Here is a 20,062-nt window from a genome sequence, read left to right as displayed (position 1 = left end):
AGCACAATATACCTCCTGTAGTGGCAGGATGTTCTGTGCTGCACAATTTGTGTGAGAGAAAGGGGGAGGCTTTCCTGCCAGCCTGGATGGCTGAGGCTGACCGCATGGCTGGCCACTATGCTCAGCCCCGCACCGCTGCTGTCCGGGAAGCCCACCGGGGGGCTGTCCGGATCTGGGAAGCCCTGTGGGAGAGCTTCCTGGTGGAGGAGGAGGAGGAGGACTGAACTCTCCCTGCATGCCACAATGGGGCCTTCTTCCACCCTCCCCACCTTTCCCTTTCCCCTCCCTAACACCCCTTCCTAATGTCAGATAAAGACACCTGTTTTGCCAACAAAAATCTCTTTTTATTTAACATAAGTGGGGTGGAGGGAGGGAGGTGGGAGGGTGGGAGAGGGGAGGGGGAAACCTGGGAGGAGGGAGCTGGAAGGGGAGGGAAGGGAGGAAGGGAATGGAAAGCTCAGGGGTGGGGGTCAGTGTGCCTCTCCTGTCTTGCAGCACTGCAGGTGCGGTGGGTCTCGGGGGGGGGGAATGGGTGTGGAGGTTGGGGCAGGAGGGATGGGGGCTGCGGAGGAAGCAGGAGGAGCAGGGGGAGCAGGAGCAGGAGGAAGCGGGAACCGGTCGAGGAGGCTCTGGAGGTGGCCTCTGAGGGCACGGCCCTGCTCCTCCAGCGCCTCCAAGCTCCGCTGGCGCAGCCGAAGGTCCTCCTGGACCCACTGGTCCTGGGTGCGGAGCTGGTGATCCAGGAAGTGGAGGTGCCGCCGCTGGTACTCCTCCTGGTTCCTGGCTCTCCTGCTGGCCCGGGCGCGGGCGGCTGCTGCAGGCGGGGTGGTGCACCCTGCAGGCCCAGGTGCTGCGGCTGTGGTGAAACAAGAGCAGCGGTCAATTCTCCCTGGGGCCCAGGTGGGTGAAACCCAGCCCCCCTCTGCAAGGCCAGGGCCTCTGCATGACACCCAGCTGCTGCTCCGTGGTGGGTAAGGCCCAGGCGCACGGTCCCTGTGCTCTCTATTCCTCTAGCCCCCCGTACACATAAGGGGAGCATGATGGTACTCACATGTGGAGGCCTCTCTGGCCTTGGATGACACAGGCGAGCGGCTCAGTGGGGTGCCTCAGGGGTCCTGGGCAGGCTGCCGCTAGGCTCCTGGCTCTCGGCGTCCTCCTCCTCCTCCATGTCAGGGAGTGGTCCCTCTGCTCTGGGTTCAATCACCACCCGGGGGGCAGGAACGGCATGAGCCTCCAGGATGCGGTCCAGAGCCAGAAAGTGGGGGCAGGCCTCTGGGTCGGCCCCTGGCAGGCAGGCCTGGGAGTAGGACTGCTGCAGGTCCTTAATCTTGCAGCGGACCTGCTCCCTGCTACGGTGGTGGCCTCTGGCGGCCAGACTGGCAGCCATGCGGCCGTAGACGGCCGCGTTCCTGTGGCTAGAGCGGAGATCGTGGACATTGGAGGCTTCTCCCCAAACCTGGATGAGGTCCACGATCTCCGCACTAGACCACGGGGGCGCCCTCCTCTTGCGTCCCTGGGCAGGCTCCTGGGAGCCGCCAGGCTGGTCCCGGGAAGAGGGGGAGGGCTGGGGAGCATCAGGTGGCTGGCTCATGGGGTGTCAGGTGCAGGGCCTGCTGGCACGGTGCTGGCAGCCTTGCAACTGGCACAAACACTGTAGCCAGCCCGTGGCCCTTTAAGGGCTCTGGGGCCAGGAGGCGGGAAGTAGAGTTTGCCTGGTGTTGGCCAGAGTGGCCAGCAGGGCAAGCTGGGAAGGGCTAGACTCCCACTAGTTCGAACTAAAGGGCTACACAGCCCTTAGTTCGAACTAGTAAGTTCGAACTAGGCATTAGTCCTCGTGAAATGAGGTTTACCTAGTTCGAACTAAGCGCTTCGCTAGTTCGAATTAAGTTCGAACTAGCGGAGCGCTAGTGTAGCGCCTATCAAGGTTAATTCGAACTAACATCTGTTAGTTCGAATTAACTTTGTAGTGTAGACATGCCCTTCCTTTCATTTTAATGTAGGCTCTAATTCTTCAGTGATATCCACACAATGGCTTCCCCACACTGTTGCACCATGCATGCAATGGTGCCTACCTCCACAGAACAACCTCCAGGACTGAGACTCCAGAGTGTAAGCTCTTCAGGGTGGGCACTTTGTTCTCTTGTAAATAAGGTGCAGGCTAGTGATATATTGGGCCCAAAGTTGAAGCTACCATCAGGCCCTGTGATCATATGTTTTTGTAAAATGCACGCTGGTATTCTTTTTAGGTGCTTCTAGTCAGCTGAACCATTAGTGTCATTTTGAGTTGCTTCTGGGATGGAAAATTCAATTGTCCAGCTAATGTTGGACTCTTGGATTCCCAACTCTAATTCTAAGACACCACTCGCTCGCTCTTCCACAGAGTTGTCCAATCACCAAAGACCGGAGAGGAAGTTGTTGCTAGACCAGGGTGATGTTTCAAACAGGAACATATTTTTGTAACTTTAGTCAGACTCCTGTAACACAGTTTGTGCAACCCACTGCTGGTGTGTTTGTGTAACGCCCTCTCCTCCAAAGTAACTAGTGATTTTGGGTACGTTGGCTTTCGGATACCCAACTTTGGACAGTTTGGGGTCTGAGTTTCAGAAGGTGCAAGCTCAGCTCTTTCTGAAAATGAGGGCCCTTTAAACAGTTCTTAGGTAAGACCTGCTAAATCGCTAGAGGTTGGGCATCTCCTATCCGGCACCCTCAGGTCCTGACTGGTCCCAAACCAGGGAATTTGCCCGACTAGAGAAGTTTCGCTGCCACAGCCCCCAGCTGCTGACTGAGCTAACGGGGAGGGGTGGAGGAATGGAGGCAGGCAGGAGATTACCTCCAGCCCCTGTTAGGCAGCTTGCTGAGTTGCAGGCCCCACTGCTGCTGCCCCGGCCAGACTGCCTGCCGGGTTCCAGCAGTCCACACTGCTGTGGGCTGCTGGGGGCGGACTATGGCCCTGGTCGGGCTGCCAGGGGCTCTGGTCCCAGCCTTGTGGCAGCTTGCAGGCCTTGGCCCCACTTCCATGGGCTGCCTGGCTCTCTGGCCCTGGCCCTGCACAGCCATAGCCTGTCGCTGGCCTGATCCTACACTGCTGGGGGCTACCCTGACCTGGTCCCAGTGCTGCAGCCTGTTGGGAGCTGCTGGGGGCTGCTGCCTGCTCCAGCCTCATTGCTGGGGGCTGCTGCCAGCCCCAGCTCCTGCCCTGTCCTGCTGCTTCACCCTGGCCCGTCCTGGATTGCCCTCCTGCTACTAGGCTACCGTAGTCCTGCTGGATCACCGATGTTGCTGGATCAGAGAATTCCAGTTTTGGGACGTGCAACCTGCAGTGACTTTTAACACCACAGTTGTCATATTGAGTTGTCTCACACTGAGCTCCATCTGTGTTACAAAAAGTGATTTAAAAAGGTGTTTAATTCTTAATGAGGTTTCCCCCATGTTGATTCTCTCGGGCCCTATTCCTGCCATTGCTTATTCCTCCTCCTTAGATGTTCTTTAACCTGAGGGCCAAGTTTCTTTTCATGGGCTCCTTGGTGACACCAATTTGCAATGACAATGCAGTCATTAGTAGCCCTAAAGGTCTTGCTCTTTAGTGAGCTGCTTCTAGGATGTCTGGTTGGGTGCTCATGTTGGAAATATCAGTCATCAGTTTTCATTTCAATGAGTCTGTTCAGCTTTCTCTTTAGCATGTTGCATGTCTATGGCTGTAGGGCTAATCTATTCAACAGACTTTTGCTGAATTATGATTCAGTCCTACCAGGTGTAGCATCTCCATTTACAGCTTAACATCTTCATGTTGTTGGTAAATGAAAATTAAGCAGGGCAAAGCATTGTAAAATCACTGGCTATATCCAGTTGCTCATGTAACTCAGGCCACAGTCTGGGGGTGGTGTGAAACAGATCTGAAAAGTCATCACAAGGGTGGTGGTGCATATCTGCACATCCCATGGTGCACAAAACAAAATTTATTCTGCACAGAGATGGAAAAAGTTAGAGGGGTGTCTGTGGGGTGTCTGTGGAGTCCAGTCATGGTATGAAGTTTGTTTTCCTTGGCAGAACTCTCGCTGAGGGCAGTGTTATGAACACTGCTGTCTCTCTTGGGATGATTCTCTGTTGGTTACAGCCCCTGGCACAGTGGGCTGCAAGGTGAATTTTGTTCCCTATCTGGATGTTTGCAGAAGATCAGAAGAGAACATTCAGAAAATATTCTTTTCAGGACTCCTCTCAGTACAGAATAGAAATATTTATTGAACCCTTCTACCTTTTCTGCATTACTACTGATAAACCTGTCACATATCACATATCTGATATAGAATATATTTGTATCAGTGGCTTTCAAATGCTTTGGAATCTTTTGGGAATTAAAGTGGGATAAATATAAGAACTGATGGCAATATATTAAAACTTCTGTGATAACAGAAAGATAGAGAAATAAAATTGCTCCTGTCTTTCAGCTAATGAAAAATGGGATTAAAGAGTAAGTAATTTTTTGGAGTGGCCAAGACAAATTTCAAAGACTAGTGTGGGTACGTCAAAGGACACACTAAACAGTGCTACCATTATTGAGGAAAGAGGTGCATACGCAAGCCAGATAAAAGAAGAGGTACTTCACGTGTCCTTTGGGAAATATTATAATTATCTAAAATCATTGAGTCTTGATATAAATTGCAGTTTCCTGAAGAACTATTTAGGCAAGAGGGAAATACTGTAATAACTTTCTGTCTTATGAACTTTCAAAAGGTATGAAAGTCATTATTGAAAAGTGTTTTGGGGCATCTTTAATAGAGACTGACATAAAATCCAAATGCTATTTTAAATGTATATGGCAATTGAGGTACTCTGCAAATAATACTGTGGGGGAAAAAACCCACACTCCTATGAAGGAGTTCTAGTGATAGCTTATTGTAAGAATGAACTATGAGCAATTTATCAATGTCACCAAAATCCAGTGATGACAGCTTCGCTTGCATGATTACAGGACAAAAATTCTCCTCTTGTGCAGCCACACGGTTACATTTCTATATAGGCCTGGATCCCAGTGTAAAACTCTTGTTGACATCAGTAGAAATTCCCTGTACAAGATCAGAGTGCAACATGTGCAGTAAAAATCCACAGTGCAGCTGAGGATATGCGAGGGGCTAACTAATGTGCATTAGCTGCCCATCTATCTGTAAAACCTTAGTAGAGATAAGACTCTGTAGTTTTACTATGAGCTACATGGATCAGAGGGTCAATCAGAAGTTGGGGAGGTGGGATCTAGTGGGATCTCTCTTATATCATTGTAAAAACTACAGTGCCTTGTCTCCTCTAGGGTTTTACAGTAGGATGCATCTCACTCCTCCCACAGTAAAAACAAATCTTTGTTTGGCAGTGAAAACAAAGCCTTAAGGCATATGATTTTTAAATGTGTGGTAATAAAAGAACTCTTGTTTCCTTATTGCATGTTGCTTTCTCCTGTCTTCCTTCCATACCATTTTTCTTTTACATCTCAAAACTTGCCTGTGCTCAGTTTTCTCCAGTCATTTGCTAGAGAAGGGGGAGAAATCCTCAGTCAGAGGCATGCTCTGCACCTGTGGGGTGACTGATTGATTTCCTCCTGGCTAGAAGAGGTGGAAGTAGGTAATAATCCATTAGATAGTGGGACCTTGGAAGGAGTCTGAGGGAACTCAGGTGATGGAGAGTCTACAGAGATGCCACAATTCTCCTGGTGAGAGCAAGAGAAGCTCTTGTAAGACAATTCCTGAGATAGAGGACCATGAAAGAAGTGAGGGGATCTTAACACATCCCTAGAGAGGGGCAGGAGATCCTTTTTGTTACAGACTGATTGGAGGTTGTGATGTTGGACTTTTGATATCTCAGGAGGATATGAGACCAGAGATGCATCTTGGCTAGAGGAGTAGGTCACAGAACACAGACAAAGGATGAGTATGTTCAGCTCAAGCTATGTCTACATTACAGAGTTTTTTGGGGTACTGGAGGTATCCCAAAAAAACTGCTGCGTCCAGGGAATGCGTCTGCTTTTTCAGATCAGTTTCCAAAAAAGCGGGCGCGTTCTTTCAGAAGCCCCGTATTCCTCATTTTATGAGGAAGAAGGGATATTCCAGAAGAGGAGGTTTTCCCCACATTTGGTCCCCTGTAGATGGGCCAAATGTCGGAAAAGCCTCTTCCAAAAAAAGAATTGGGAAAAGGCACCTTTTTCTGAAAAAGAACTGCAGTGTAGGAATAACCACAGAGGCAGCAGCCAAAGAGAGCATTAGGGCTGCAGATCTGCACAATACTGACTCCTGAGGCAAAAAGGTGTTATGAGTATCAGTTGAGATAAAAATACTATTAAAATTCCTTTTCACTTGGCTGATAATCTTGTGTTTGAAACATGAGACTGAGAGCCAGGAGCTATGCTCTATTGAAGGTTTTGCCCTGCTCTTCCTATGTGACACTGTGAAAGTCGAGTAACTTCTCTATGCTTTGATTAGGCCACATGTGAAATGTGGCTATATTCTTACCTCTTATACCTGTTCCTTCTTACGTAAGCTAAGTCCTGACTTACCTTGCAATGGTACAGTGACAGTTATTTCATTTATGGCTACAAAATACTTAAAGATCCTTGATAGAAATTTCCAGAGGAAATCAGGAAATGTAAGGGTGACTGGTTGGGAAGAGGAGGCAGCATGGCATGCAGCGGGCAGAGTGGAAGGCAGGCTGACCTGGCCCCACCCCTTTATAACCAAGGTCCTGTCCCATCCCGGAGCATGGAAATAGCCCCCCCACCTTGCCCAGGGCCAGTGGAAGCTGTTGGCCCCCATGTTTGCATTTGACCCAAGGCTCAAGCATAACTTTTGTCATAATCAGAAGTGCTGACCAGTACCCGGTGACGAAGGGGTTAACTAGTATTTCCTGTACCTAGCCAGGTATCCAGTGGTCAGCCAATAACAATGCAGGTAGGAATCTCTCTGTTCGGTGTTTGAGAGGCAGAGCGTTTTCTTCCAAGTACTGAGGGAGATGGGAGATGCTTCTCTCTCCACGAATGGACTTCTTACAAAGTGTAAGTAGGGAAAAGTCTAGCTAGCCTGTCAGGATTTATTATTTTCCTTGTTTAGGGATGTAGAAATAATGTCTTTTTCTTTTGTAACTAAGATTTTAGCCCAAGGACTTTCCCTGAGTATTTATATCAATTGGTGGCTCTTTCCATCTATCTACTTTGATATGCTTTCACCTGTAGTTTTGTTTTGATAATAAAAGTTTGTTTCTTTTTTCTAATTAGCCAGTATTGGTTGATTTTTGTGTCCTGGAAGGTCTGTCAGTGTGTATCTGCATGCCTGACTGAGGGATCAGCTACCACAGATTGCAGCTTGTTTTTCTCTTTTCTTTTTCAAGCTCTTTTGGAGAAAAGAGTACCCTGGGTTTGGTTTCAAGTGTCTACCCCTATTTGTGGATTCAGAAACACTTGATGGTGGCAGCGGATTCCCCCAAATCTGGGTATTAGGATTTTTTTGGGGGACGGATGTTTTTGTACCAGAGCCTGTAGAGGCAAGGTTTTGAAGTGTTCTTGTGGGCCCCCAACTTCTGCATTTGTACTGCTGTGACAACTTGGGTAACACGAGCCTTTTGCCACACACGTAGCACAATTTGCAGCCTGCGCCAGGTTCCCAGGGTTTCTGAGCCTTCCCTGACTTGACCATAGGAAGATTATTCTATAATAGGGGCTGAATTGTTCTTAGCTATGTGTGCATAAGAACTCTTAATTGAAGGGCCTGGGGGTTGAGCAGGTATCAACAAAGATAGAGTTTGTGTCTACGCAATTTGAGGAATATTCTGCTCTCTCACACTGTGCAATTCAGTTGCCTTCAGTGATGTTGCATAGGGTATATATATGAGCAGAATACAGCCACTTGCCTGGAATTAATCATTTAGTTCTTTAAAATGCATGTGTGATTTGTGTAGATCAAAAGACAGATAAGAGGAGATTCTTTTTTAATAAATGTAAAGCAAATGGTAATCTTCCCCTCCCACTTCTAATAAAGATAAACCCTTATGACATACTAAAGTTATATAGGGACTTGGAATGTTTTGTTGAATCATTAATTGTGATCAATATTACTTGTGTATTAGATCTAATACTATACAAATTTTCATTATGATGGAATAAAATCAAGAAGTTCTAATCATTCTTTTCTTTTCCCCTCCTAGTTAATGGTCTAATGACACTTGGATTAACAGGTGAGCTTTTTAAAGTTTTAAAACTCAAACATACTAGTTTTTTTTGTTAACAACAGCTTTTAAAATATTATACATACACAAACACAAAGCAAGTAGATTTATCTAGTCAATTCTAGACCCCTTCATCCATTATCAGTTTGCTTTTAATTTGGAATATATCTACAGGTTTGTCAACATGTCTTAGTTTTTAACCTTTCCAGATAGTGATGAGGAAAACATTAAAATGCTCTATGGGTCTGATTTATCCAAGAAGCTTAGGAACCAAAAAGCTGTGGTCAGGGAATCAGACTGAAACGACTGTGTGATCATACTCTTTCATGAGTTGTGTCTGATTAGTTTTAGAAGATACGCACCCATCAGGCTGTATTCAACTTCTCTTTAAATTATACATTTAAAAATATTTACTCTCTGAACGAAGCAATCAAAAATGCTAGTCCCCGCAAGAAAAAAAATGGAACTCGCTTATACACTCCGCCTAGGAATCTGAATAAATAGCAAGATTTGGTGTTGTGTCCTGAAAAATCAACAAATTTAAGTTTTATCAGGCCAAAACCGAATTGTCTTTCTAGTTAAATTCCCCTCACTTAGAATAACCTGCTGCTAGTACTTTCCCACTACACAGATTTAGTGAACATATCACAGCTGGTCTTAGGCTGCCAGACACATACTGTAACATCAGTGTTTGAGTTTGCTCCGGGCTAGTATTCATTTACAGTAGCAAAATTCTGATGCACATTTTACCACCAGTGCTGTTCCGCAGATGGCTGGAACGGTGTAAATACAAGTGTAGACAAGGCTCAGGCATTTGTTACCACCATTGTGTCTAACCCAAATCAGAGTGGAATGATATGACAGAGTCAAAATCCTAAACTCAACTTCATAGCTTCTACAATAACCACCACCAGTGATAAATTATTAATTTGAATTTTTCTAATTCAGACAAAGCCTTAACCTCAATAATCTCTCGCTGATAACTGAAGGTGGTGAAAGAAATAAGATAGGAACTACAGGGCTTTTGTTGTTGGAAAGTCCTTGGAAAGCAATGCAGTGCTACGAGCAAATGTAATACTGCCATCTTGGCTGATGCATTGGGACTGAACAAGGAGCCCCCAAAGCTAAAAGATGAACTGCTACAATTCAAGCTAAAGAACCAGTCTCTTTAGCTGTCACTGTAACAACCTCCTATTATCTATGGATGGGGGACCTATAACACACATCAGGGGATTACACAAATATACTTTTCATTCTCAGTGAAGATATTCCTTTTTGTAATTAAGTTCATCCCCATCTTAGTGGTAATTAGTCTGTTTAGTCTTTATACCTTCAATTTTATGCATCCTGTTACAAATGGATCCATGATTAAAGTCTCAACAATTGAAGACTTCAGTACTTTGGCCATTCTCATTTAGCAATGTTCCAGTCTGATGCTGCATCTAAGATAGTAATACACAGGGCTTTTTTTTTTTTAATTTAAAAAGTACTTGGACTTGGTGGTAAAATATACTTAGGGACAGGCCCAGATTGTTAACATAAAAATTGTAATTGAAATAACTTGTAGATAAAAGAGATTTGGAAGGTCCAAACTAGAGGCAATTTTAAGAAACTCTGGGTTTAGTAGCATTAAAGAATTTTTCCATCGAGGGAAGCAGGAGTTCAGGTTCTCTGAAGACATAGACAAAGCGTCTCTCTCAGGAGCAAGGTGGCAGGTTCTTCCTAGCACTGTAAGGATCCCATTCCTGAAATGTAACTCAATAACAAAGAGAATGCAAAGGATTGCTCCCTTCCTGTGATGTAAACAGGATCCAAATAAAGACTCTCTTTTTTTTTCTGACTGCAGAAGGAAAAAGGCACAAGTGTGAAAGTTTTACACTTCCTGATTTACATATCAGGTCCAGATTGAAGTTCCTCTCTTTTCTGAGTTTGTAAGCAGGACAACAGTATCTTCTTAGGCTTAATGCTGACTTTCCTCCAACAGTTGGCTAGTCCTTCCCTTGGGCTTCTTTCATACAAATAAACTGGATTGGGTAGGAAAAGCCCTACCTGCATCCACATGGCAGCCACGTAGGCGCTTCTCTGATTCCATGTTCCTGTTGGCCTTGGCTTTCACTAGGTAGCCACAGCTAACCTGCCTTTTAGGCCTTCTGGGACTTTGACAGCTGCTAATCCCTTGTCTACACTCAAAGACTTGTCTAATGCTCTGAAGGCCTAAGCATTTCAAACTCTTGAGATTCTGCAAAGTAGAAGTGCTTTCATATATAATAGCCTATTTACAGATCATGAACTCTGAACAAAGATGTTTTAGGGCTTGCCAAAACTGCAAGTCCAGTTTAATATTCCCTTTTCTTCATGGCTGTGTGCTTATAACATCAGTGCCAACTAATGCTAGACAATCCCTCTAAACCAGTCCCATGGAGAGAAGAGTCTTTTATCCCACCCTAGAACTGCTTCTACCCATTCTTTTATTTATGAAATTGATTTCCAAGTCCTTAGTAGATGAGATGTTCAAGCATTCCTACAATTAAAAATATTATTTTATGACTACAGCAGAAGAGTTAGTTTAATGTGTTAAAGCTTGCCTTTTCTAAAACATTGTCTGAGGTCAATCACTTCATTTTATCTTCACCAATAAGGCTTACAAATACTATAAGATTGCAAATGCAATAGGATAGTTCCCTCTATGTAGGGTTCCTAAAGATAAGGCAATATAAAATAATGTGGCTTACTTGTCTACCTCTAACCTAAAAGGACGTGCAGGAGTTCAAATCCCACAGCAAGATTTACCCTCACAGTCAGTGATGATATTGCACTTAAATTACTATTTATTCCTTTTTATATTTAATTATTCCAATAGTTTTATACAAGTAGGTAGGGAAAGGAATGTATTGCATTATTAAGAGTTGGCTTCCAGATGAGACTTTACTGTCCATCTCTAGCAGCAGGAGCAGCCCTAGACGAGCTGCCGGCAACTGGTGCCCTAGGTGAAACGTGCGATCGGCACCCATTTATCTTGGCGCCCTAGGTGACCACCTACTTTGCCTGTATTGATGGGCCACCACTGTCTAGCAGCCACTGGAAACTGCAGCACTCATGGTACTTTTCCAAATCCAAGTGTATCAGGGACAAAATTCTTCCTCTCAATAAAAAAAAACTTATCTAATTCTGAGGGTTATGTGAATTATCAAGATCATTGCCACTGCTGCCTTTGTCTTCCCAGTCACTAGATCTAACCAATTCCTTAATAAAATAATTTGATATATCTAGAGCAGGAGTCTCAAACTCCCAGCCCAAGGGCCATCCCTATCAGAGCAATTGTGCAATCTGGCCCAGGTGCCCCAGTGGGCCTGTCCGTTACCATGGCACCCTGTCCCACAAGGACATGGATTACTGGGGAGGCAGGAATTAGGGACCCTTGATCTGGGCTATGTCTAGACTGCAGGCTTCTTTCGAAAGAGGCTCTTTCGAAATCATCTTTTGAAAGAGCCTCTTTCGAAAGATCGTGTCTAGACTGCAGGCGGATCTTTCGAAAGAAAAATCCGCTTTTTCGAAAGAGAGCACCCAGCGAGTCTGGATGCTCTCTTTCGAAGAGGCCTCTTTACATTGAAGAACTCCTTCTTTCGAAAGAGGAACTTTCGAAAGAAGGCGTTCTTCCTCTGAAATGAGGTTTACCGCCATCGAAAGAAAAGCCGCGTTCTTTCGAAATAATTTCGAAAGAACGCGGCTTGAGTCTGGACTCAGGGGAAGTTTTTTCGGGAAAAGGCTACTTTTCCCGAAAAAACCCCTGAGTCTGGACACGGCCCTGGAGTACAAAAGGTTCGATATATAAAAACATTGAAATACAGATAAGTAAGATTTTTATTGGCTAAAGCATAGGACTTTTAGCCTGAGCAGACAGATTCTATTATTGGTTCTAGCACAGATTTCTTGTGTGACCTGAGGCACAATTCAGAGCATTATAGTATAAGTGATTCCAAATTCCCATCTCACACCAGATCCGAATTTGGTCCTACCTGTCTCTGTGCTCATTTTCCTAATTCACAAAATGGAATAAATAACAAACTGGAGTGGTGATGTGTGAAGTTAAATCCATCCATACCTGTAAAGTTCTTTGAGATTCCTGAATAGAAGGATTAGTACTTTGTAGGTACAAAGAGTTGTGCAGAAAATAATTCTACCTTAATGTTCTTACTATTTTCAGTATATTGGGATTTATAGTGCTATCTGGCTTGTTCTAGGAGCACATCAACACGTGATTATTTGCAATGAATCGCTCATGCTAGAAAAGTTGCCCAAATGTGGAAAATCCTTTGAAGAGATGATGAAGAGAGTGGACTCTAAAAAATGGTGCAATCTAACGGAATTTATCACGTAAGCTTTGTGCTCTCGTCTTTATTATTTATCTTTTAAGGGTGTCAGTCTTTTAAGAAGTAAATTGCATCAAGTGTCAGGAGCATCTCTATTATTACCAAAGATGTGGTGATTCCCTACTAGATTCAATCTGGACACCAGATTGTTTATTTTGTTGGAGTCAATCTTTGGGGCCAAATCCTGCAAAATGCGATGGCAGCATGGAGGCAAAGCTTGTACTGAAGTCAAAAGAAAGCACTAATGACATTTGGAAGTTAATTGGAGTTCTGTCTGAGTAAAGAACCAAATCCTGCATTTTTTTTTATTGCAGCAACAAAGAAGTATGAAAAATGGCTATATAAACTGCTGGCTCCATTACTATTCTCTTCTGCTGAAATCCACCTCTTACCACTCCTTTTAGATATCTGAGATTTATATTCAGCACTTAATGGATATGTCATCTGGCATGATCCAGAGAATGGAAGGGTGTGCTGTCTGCCAGGTGCTAAGATACGAGATGTGGAACTGAGGTTGAAGAGGATTATTAAGGGAGCAGGAAGGAATCCATTGATCATCCTTCATGTAGGAACAAATGATACGGTTAGATTCTCGCTGGAACGAATTAAGGGAGACTATGCTAGGCTGGGGAGGATGCTCAAGGAAATTGAGGCTCAGGTGATCTTTAGTGGGATTCTGCCTGTTCCTAGAGAAGGGCAACTTAAGATGTGACAGGATTATGATGATCAATAGATGGCTTAGGCAGTGGTGCTATAAGGAGGGCTTTGGGATGTATGGTCACTGGGAGGCATTTATGGACAGAGGACTGTTCTCTAGGGATGGACTTCACCTAAGTAGGGAGGGAAATAGACTTCTAGGATGGAGGCTGGCTCAACTGATTAAACGAGCTTTAAATTAGGAATTTGGGGGAGACGGTTGGGAGATGCCCAGGTAATCTCTACGCCAGATTTTAACACTGAGAGGGAGGAAAACAAAGTAAGAAAGGACATAACTGGGGGTAGGAGAATGAACATGAGGAAGGGTGGGGTGGATACTAGTCTAATAGGTCATATTTGAGGTATAACGTCCGTGCCAAATTGGGTAAAGAATGTGAATGAGGCCAAACAGCAAAAATTAAGATGTTTGTACACCAATGCGAGGAGCCTAGGAACAAAAAGGAGGAACTAGAGCTATTGGTCCAGGAAGTGAAACCAGATATTATAGGAATAACAGAAACATGGTGGAATACTAGGCATGATTAGAGTACAGGTATTGAAGGGTATGTGCTGTTTAGGAAAGACAGAAATAAGGGTAAGGTGGTGGAGTCGCATTGTATATTAAAGATGAGGTAGCTTGTAAAGAAATAAAAAGTGATGGAATGGAGAAGACAGAGTCTGTTTGGGCAAAAATCACATTGGGAAAGAAAACTATCAAATCCTCCCCTGGGATAGTGCTTGGGGTATGTTATAGACCACCAGGATCCAATTTGGATATGGATAGAGACCTCTTTAATGTTTTTAATGAAGTAAATACTCATGGAAACTGCGTAATCATGGGAGATTTCAACTTTCCAGATATAGACTGGAGAACAAGTGCCAGTAATAATAATAGGGCTCAGATTTTCCTAGATGTGATAGCTGATGAATTCCTTCATCAAGTAGTTGCTGAACCAACAAGGGGGGATGTTATTTTAGATTTGGTTTTGGTGAGTAGCGAGGACCTCATAGATGAAATGATTGTAGGAGACAACCTTGGCTCGAGTGATCATGAGATAATTCAGTTCAAATTAAATGGAAGGATAAACAAAAATAAATCTGAGACTAGGGTTTTTGATTTCAAAAGGGCTAACTTTAATAAACTAAGGAAATTAGTTAGGGAAGTTGATTGGACTAAATAATTATGGATCTTAAAGTGGAGGAGGCCTGGAATTATTTTAAGTTAAAGTTGCGGCTTGGCTCTGCTTTGCCCCCCCCCGCCCTCCCCCTGGTCTGCAGACCAGGGGGACGGGGGGGGGGGGGCAAAGCAGAGCAAAGCAGAGCCAAGCCGCGGAGCGCCCGGCCAGCTGACAGCCCAGACGCGTCTGGGCTGTCAGCTGGCAGCGCGCTCCGCGGCTTGGCTCTGCTTTGCCCCCCCCTCCCCCTGGTCTGCAGACCAGGGGGACGGGGGGGGGCAAAGCAGAGACAAGCCGCAGAGCGCGCGGTCAGCTGACAGCTGTCAGCTGGCCGCGTCCTCCGCGGCTTGGCTCTGCTTTGCCCCCATCCCGCCCCGTCCCCCTCGTCTGCAGACCAGGGGGACGGGGGGCAAAGCAGAGCCAAGCCGCAGAGCACGCGGGCAGCGGACAGCCCAGATGCGTCTGGGCTGTCTGCTGCCCGCGTGTTCCACCGCTTTGCTCCCCGTCCCCCTGGTCTGCAGACCAGGGGGACGGGGAGCAAAGCAGAGCAAAGCCACGGAGCCCGAGGGCAGCAGGACAGCCACGGCGCGTCTGGGCTGTCCCGCTGCCCCCGTGCTCCGTGGCTTTGCTCCGGACACCTGTGGTACAGCAGCTGGGGCGCTGCCAGTTGGTCCCGTAGCGCTGCTCTGGGCGCTACTGGACCAACCGGGCAGCACCCCAGCTGTTCTGCCCCAGGCGTCCTGATTCAGCCACTGCTGGTCAGATTCAGCAGCGGCTGAATCAGGACGCCTGGGGCAGAGCAGCTTGGGTGCTGCTGGGTTGGTCCAGTAGTGCCGAGGAGCGGTGGCGCTACTGGACCAACCCAGCAGCACCCCAGCTGCTCTGCCCCAGGCGTCCCCAAGTCAGCTGCTGCTGAAACTGACCAGTGGCTGACTACAGGAAGCCCCTGCCCCAGGCTTCCTGGAATCAGCCGCTGATCAGTTTCAGCAGCAGCTGACTTGGGGATGCCTGGGGTTCTTAAGTTGAATCTGTATGTAAGTGAGAACTGGCGTCCAGATTCAGCCGCTGTTGAAACTGATCAGTTTCAGCAGCAGCTGAATCTGGATGCCAGTTCCGACTTACATACAGATTCAACTTAAGAACAAACCTACAGTCCCTATCTTGTACGTAACCCGGGGACTGCCTGTATAGCCATATAAATAGGAAAAAAACAAAAAAAGAAGAAGTAGGACCGCTAATTACTAAGGATGGAGTGGAGGTTAAGGATAATCTAGGAATGGCCCAATATTTGAACAAATACTTTGCTTCAGTCTTTAATGAGGCTAATGAAGCGCTTAGGGATTATGGTAACAACAAATGGGACTAAAGATATGGAGGTAGGCATTACCATATCCGAGGTAAAAGCCAAACTTGAACAGCTTAATGGGAGTAAATCGGGGGGCCCAGATAATCTTCATCCAAGAATATTAAAGGAACTGGCACATGAACTTGCAAATCCATTAGCAAAAATTTTTAATAAATCTCTAAACTCAGGGGTTGTACAATTTGACTGGAGAATTGCTAATATAGTTCCGATTTTTAAGAAAGGGAAAAAAAGCGACCCGGGTAACTATACGCCTGTTAGTTTGACATCTGTAGTATGTAAAATACTGGAAAAAATTTTGAAGGAGAAAGTACTTAGAGACATTGAGGCTAATGGCAATTGGGACAAATTACAACATGGTTTTACAAAAGGTAGATTGTGCCAAACCAACCTGGTCTCCTTTTTTGAGAAAGTAACAGATTTTTTAGATAAAGGAAATGCAGTGGATCTAATCTACCTCGACTTTAGTAAGGCATTTGATACAGTACCACATGGGGAATTATTGGTTAAATTGGAAAAGATAGGGATTCATATGAAAGTTGAGAGGTGGATAAGCAACTGGTTAAAGGGGAGACTACAGCGGGTCATATTGAAAGGTGAACTGTTGGGTTGGAGGAAGGTTACTAGCGGAGTTCCTCAGGGATCAGTTTTGGGGCCAATTTTATTTAATCTTTTTATTGCTGATCTTGGCACCAAAAGTGGAAGTGTCCTAATAAAATTTGCTGATGACACAAAGTTGAGAGCTATTGCCAATACAGAAAAGGATCGGGATATCATACAGGAAGATCTGGATGATCTTGTAAATTGGAGTGATAGCAATAGGATGAAATTTAATAGTGAGAAGTGTAAGATTATGCATTTAGGGATTAATAACAAGAATTTTAGTTATAAGCTGGGGACACATCAGTTGGAAGTAACGGAGGAGGAGAAGGACCTCGGAGTCCTAGTTGATTATAAAATGACTATGAGCCGCCATTGTGACATGGCCGTGAAAAAGGCTAATACGATCTTGGGATGTATTAGGTGAGGTATTTCCAGTAGGGATAAGGAGGTGTTAGTGCCATTATACAAGGCATTGGTGAGACCCCATTTGGAATACTGTGTGCAGTTCTGGTCTCCCATGTTTAAGAAGGATGAATTCAAACTGGAACAGGTACAAAGAAGGGCCACTAGGATGATCCGAGGAATGGAAAACCTGTCTTATGAAAGGAGACTCAAGGAGCTTGGCTTGTTTACCTTGACCAAAAGAAGGCTGAGGGGGGACATGATTGCACTTTTTAAATATATTAGAGGGATAAATACCAGGGAGGGAGAGGAATTATTTAAGCTTAATACCAATGTGGACACAAGAACAAATGGATATAAGCTGACTAGTAGGAAGTTTAGACTTGAGATTAGATGAAGGTTTCTAACCATTAGAGGAGTGAGGTTCTGGAACAGCCTTCCAAGGGAAGTAGTGGGGGCAAAAGATCTATCTGGTTTCAAGATTAAACTAGATGGGTTTATGAAGGGGATGGTTTGATGAGATAACATGATCTTGGTAACTAATTGTCCATTCATTATCAGTGGGAATAGGTCAATGGAGGGATGATAGGAGTTACTATAGAGAACTTTCTGGGTGTCTGGCTGATGAGTCTTGCCCACATGCTCAGGGTTTAGCTGATCGCCATATTTGGGGTTGGGAAGGAATTTTCCTCCAGGGTAGATTGGCAGAGACCCTGGAGGTTTTTCACCTTCCTCTGTAGCATGGGGTACAGATCACAGCTAGAGGATTCTCTGCATCTTGGGGTCTTCAAAGTATTTGAGGGCTTCAATATCTGAGATATAGGTGAGAGGATTATTCTGGGAGGGGTGGGTGAGATTCTGTGGCCTGCACTGTGCAGGGGGTCAGACTAGATGATCATAGTGGTCCCTTCTGACCTTAAAGTCTATGAGTTTATGAGATGAAAGCAGATGTACCATATCTTTAATATTTATAAATTACTTATATTCTAGATAGTGTCTCACACTGAAACCCCATTTACTTGATTCTCTTTTGCATAGACTAAACCATGGCTACCCTGTCACAGGAATGTCCCAGGAACCTGATTGTAACAGAAGATTACAATCTATATTCTAGTTTCTCCCTGCTCATGATGCATGGGTGTGCATAAATGTACCCCACACCAGCTACGTAGGTGGGGTTGTGAGTGTGTGAAGATGGCTTTAAGCCACACAAAGGTAAAAGAAGCACAGTCTCTGACTCAAACAGCACCCACTCTACACTATATTAATAGAGGTTAATGAATAGGCTTGTAGTTGCTGATATTGATTTAACAACTGCCTATTATATCCATAGTTAATTCAGAGTTCAGCATATTTAAGGCAAATGTTCTCTGGTTTTCTCATTAAGTTATTAATACAAGGTGTATTTTTAAAATACAGCTACTTCATTCTTTTTATTTACAGCAGTATTTCATGTTATCATTTGTTTGTGTAGTCCCTGCCCTAAGGTAGTGCTCAAGGCTTCTTCCTGGTGCCTGCTGCCAGGCATGGCTTCTCCCAGTTAGGTCCTGGGTTTGTTTTATTATCTCTCATGGCTCTGCCCAGTGTGAGTCATCACTATACATAAAGATGAACAGAGATTTCAGTGGGCTATCCCTAAAGCCAATTGAAATGGATGGGAACAGCCAGTGCTCAGAATCTTTGAAGTTTCAGGTTCAGGTGAACTAGCTCCAGTAATGTAAAAACTAAACAGGAATGGAACATTTCCCCCAGGTCTGAGATCACTTTAAATCACCTCTTGCTCTGGCTTTCCTGCCTCTTCATTTACCTCTGCTAACATAAGAATTGCTATAGTGGCTCAGACCAAAGATCTATTTAGCCCAGTATCATATCTTCTGACGGTGGCCAATTGCAGATGCCACAGAAGGAATGAACAGAAAGGGGAATCATCGAATGATCCATTCCCTGTTGCTTATTTCCAGCTTCTGGCAAACAGAGCTGAGGGATGCCATTCCTGCCCATCCTGGCTAATAGCCATTGATGTACATATACTCCATGTGCTGTGTACCCAGGCTAAAAATGAGCACTTAGTTTGAGACAACTACGCAGTTAGATGGCTGCACTATATTTTCTGCTCAACTGAAAAATGTAAAAATAGAAAAAATGAAGAGAAAAATAAAGGAGTAAGTATTCCCCTGGGCTGGCTTTATTGTGAAAAAGGTTGAAGATGTGAAACTGGTCAAATGCTCTTTTGCTTAAGGAAGCCAAACCCGTGGAAGATGTGAAAGAGCAAGTCTTCTCAGTGGATATGTAGAGGGCAATAAGTTGCTCGGAAGGCAATAGAAGAAATTGCAATTTGACTTTAGCTGAACTTCCCTCGTTAAATAAAAAGGAAGAAAAGTGTCTTAAATACACAGAGGAATCCTTGTGTCCTTCCAAGGGAAGCTCTGGAGAATGTACCTTTCTGGTGTAACCTTTGGGGTGTCCTTGAGATTCAGGCTTGTCAAGTGGACAAGTGTTGAAAAGATTTGCTATTGGGCAGACTGCCACATTGGAGATCTCTGTCTCTTGTTCCTGTTACTACCATGGAAAGTTAGCCTAGCTTGCCAGGATCACAGGGTGCATACCATTGGTATGGATAAGTATGTTTTTCAACTTTGAACATAACACTGTATGTTCGGGAGCCATTAATACAGATAATGCACTTTTGCGAGGAAGTATCCTTTTGATTTATCATGTAATTGCATAATTTCTGCATCAATAAAATTAACATTTCTATCAAAGTCTCTTCTGGGCTGAGATATTGCAGAGATGCTTAGCACTTTGCAGTAATACTCATTTTATCATGAGGACATTCTGGCATGCTACAAAAAGCAACAAATTAAGGGTGATGCCTCCATAGAAGAAAAGTAGATATGCAAAAAATTTTTTTTTGTAAAATAAGGCGTAGAGCAATAATTTAGCATTTTAATTCATCAGGCAGGCCATTTTTCATCTTTAAAGAGACACTGTCATTCTGCCCCTCCCCCCCAGCATATCATTTGAATTATAACTATGTTATGATCTGCAGGGGGAAATAAGCTCCTTTGAATCAGATTCTGATGCTCTTATGTTGCCTTAAATTAGCTGGAATTCTTACAAGGAGACTCATGCTTTCCATTCACATTGACTTTCAGTAAGTATTGGGTGCTTAATTGCCATAGAAAACCTCTTGTTCTAACATGTCATATCTCTTTCCAATATCAGATTAATTTTGTTTCACACGCTACCTTTGT

At 44.6% G+C, this 20,062-nt stretch overlaps 1 protein-coding gene across 4 annotated transcripts in view; it reads left to right on the top strand.

The window, feature by feature from the left end:
* RAMP3 (receptor activity modifying protein 3) overlaps window positions 1-20,062 on the top strand; it is a 104,599-nt gene that overhangs the window by 39,927 nt on the left and 44,610 nt on the right. For all 4 annotated transcript variants that reach the window (XM_089776500.1, XM_089776498.1, XM_006133274.4 and 1 more), the window contains 2 exons: window positions 8,179-8,208; window positions 12,441-12,573. In XM_089776500.1, the coding sequence (XP_089632626.1) occupies window positions 8,190-8,208; window positions 12,441-12,573 (152 nt within the window). In that variant the 5' untranslated portion in view covers window positions 8,179-8,189. The remainder of the gene's footprint in view (window positions 1-8,178; window positions 8,209-12,440; window positions 12,574-20,062) is intronic.

Source organism: Pelodiscus sinensis, chromosome 2 (genome assembly GCF_052426305.1).
Source record: "Pelodiscus sinensis isolate ZL-2025 chromosome 2, ASM5242630v1, whole genome shotgun sequence".
NCBI classification, from domain to species: Eukaryota; Metazoa; Chordata; order Testudines; family Trionychidae; genus Pelodiscus; species Pelodiscus sinensis.
The sequence above is the reverse complement of the archived record's forward strand: the minus strand, read 5'-3'. Positions and strand labels throughout refer to the sequence as shown.